Source organism: Cannabis sativa, chromosome 1 (assembly GCF_029168945.1).
Source record: "Cannabis sativa cultivar Pink pepper isolate KNU-18-1 chromosome 1, ASM2916894v1, whole genome shotgun sequence".
Classification (NCBI taxonomy): Eukaryota; Viridiplantae; Streptophyta; class Magnoliopsida; order Rosales; family Cannabaceae; genus Cannabis; species Cannabis sativa.
In genome coordinates, this window is record NC_083601.1 from 10112596 (window position 1) to 10114212 (window position 1617).

A 1617-nucleotide genomic window follows, 5' to 3' on the forward strand; every position below is an offset into this window, starting at 1 on the left:
CAACCGCCCGATTAAGACGTCCGGCCTTGTGCTCGAAGTAGAAGTCGACCGCCAAGAACTCGCCATCCGGCCTCTTGGGAGCCGGCCGGTGTGAGGAAATGACTAACCGTAGATTGTCCGTCTTCACCACAAACTTTGACCCCAAGAAGTAATGCCTCCACGTCCGTAAACAATGAATAACCGCAAGAGCTCTTTCTCTTGCGTGCTGTACCGCCTCTCTCGCTCGGAAAGTTTGCGCTCTCAAATGCCACGGGGTGGCCCTCCCGCACGAGTACCCACTCCTAAAGCATAATCGACGCATCGCTCCGTACTTCAAAAGGCTTGCATACATCGGGCGGGGGAATACAGATCTTCGACCATGGCTTCTTTCAGACTTCGAAAAGCTTCTTCGCACTTCTCAGACCACGTCCAAGTAACACCCTTCTTCAATAACTCTGTTAAGGGTGACACTCTTCCCGAATAGCCCTCCACAAATCTTACATAGTAGTTGGTTAGGCAGAAACGAGTGAAGTTGTTTCACGTTGGTTGGGGTCGTCCACTCTTTGGATCGCCGCACCTTTTCCATGTCCATACGGATTTTCCCGTGTTCCACAATATGACCCAGGAACTTGATACTTTTCTGAGCGAAAGAACACTTCTCGCGCTTTACATACAATTGTTCCTTCCTCAACTTCTGAAACACCGTTGTCAAGTGTTCCTGATGCTCTTCTAAAGTGGCGCTGTAGACCACGATATCATCCAAGTACACCACCACGAACTTGTCTAAGACATCATGGAAGACTTCATTCATCGATTACGAATGTGGCTGGCGCATTTGTTAACCCAAACGGCATGACGCGAAACTCAAACGCCCCATACCGAGTAACACAAGTGGTCTTTGGTTCATCCCCTTCGGCGATCCGAACTTGATAGTATCCTGATCTCAAGTCCAACTTCGTGAAGTATTTTGCCCCACTCAGCTGGTCAAACAGATCCGCGATCAAGGGAATGGGGTATCCGTTGCGCACAACACCTTGTTGAGGGCGCGGTAGTTCATGCACGGTCTCAAGGTCCCGTCCTTCTTCTTTTGGAACAACACGGGGCGCAAAAGGTGCCTTTGAGGGTTTGATGAATTCTGCCTCCGGCATCTCCGTTGGGCCGACTCTTCAACTCCTTAAGTTCCGGAGGAGACATTCGATATCTTTGCTTAGGCCGGGCTCTGCACACAGCACCCGGCTCAATTTGGTGATCAACTCCCCTCCTGGGAGGCAGTCTCTTTGGAAGCTCGTCTGGCATCACATCCTTGAATTCATCTAACACCTTCTTGATTACAGGTGGAGTGGACTCCTCCATTTTTTCGTCGTACATGGTGGGAGCGATGACAAATGTTGGCCTCTTCTTCATCGTGCCCTCTTCGCCAAGTTAGGCCGAAAGTAGCTTGACTTCCGAGGGCATCCTACTTTGGCGGGTACCATTGAAGGATTCTCACCCATGATCAGGAGATTCCCTGTTGCTGGAATTGGGATGGCCCCCTTCTCTGCTAGAAACTCAATTCCCAACACCACATCGAAGTCATCCATGCGAACCGCTACGAGGTCAAGTTGTCCCTCCCATCCGTCAATCTTGACATTCACCTTC

At 50.5% G+C, this 1617-nt stretch overlaps 1 protein-coding gene across 1 annotated transcript; it reads right to left on the bottom strand.

The window, feature by feature from the left end:
* Positions 1-397: 397 nt before the first annotated feature.
* On the bottom strand, positions 398-1383 carry LOC133036063 (uncharacterized). The gene is made up of 2 exons (XM_061112549.1): positions 1095-1383; positions 398-762 (listed from the first exon to the last, which is right to left on the bottom strand). The coding sequence occupies exons 1-2, from the start codon at positions 1381-1383 to the stop codon at positions 398-400; spliced, it is 654 nt and encodes a 217-aa protein (XP_060968532.1).
* Between the last annotated feature and the right edge of the window lie 234 nt (positions 1384-1617).

Excerpts from the sequence above, each read along its gene's own strand:
- LOC133036063 (XM_061112549.1), bottom strand. The coding sequence starts at position 1,383 with ATGAAGAAGAGGCCAACATTTGTCATCGCTCCCACCATGTACGACGAA. Across the intron at positions 763-1,094 it reads AATTCATCAAACCCTCAAAG|ACAAGTTCGTGGTGGTGTAC; the intron begins GCACCTTTTGCG and ends ATGATGTCTTAG.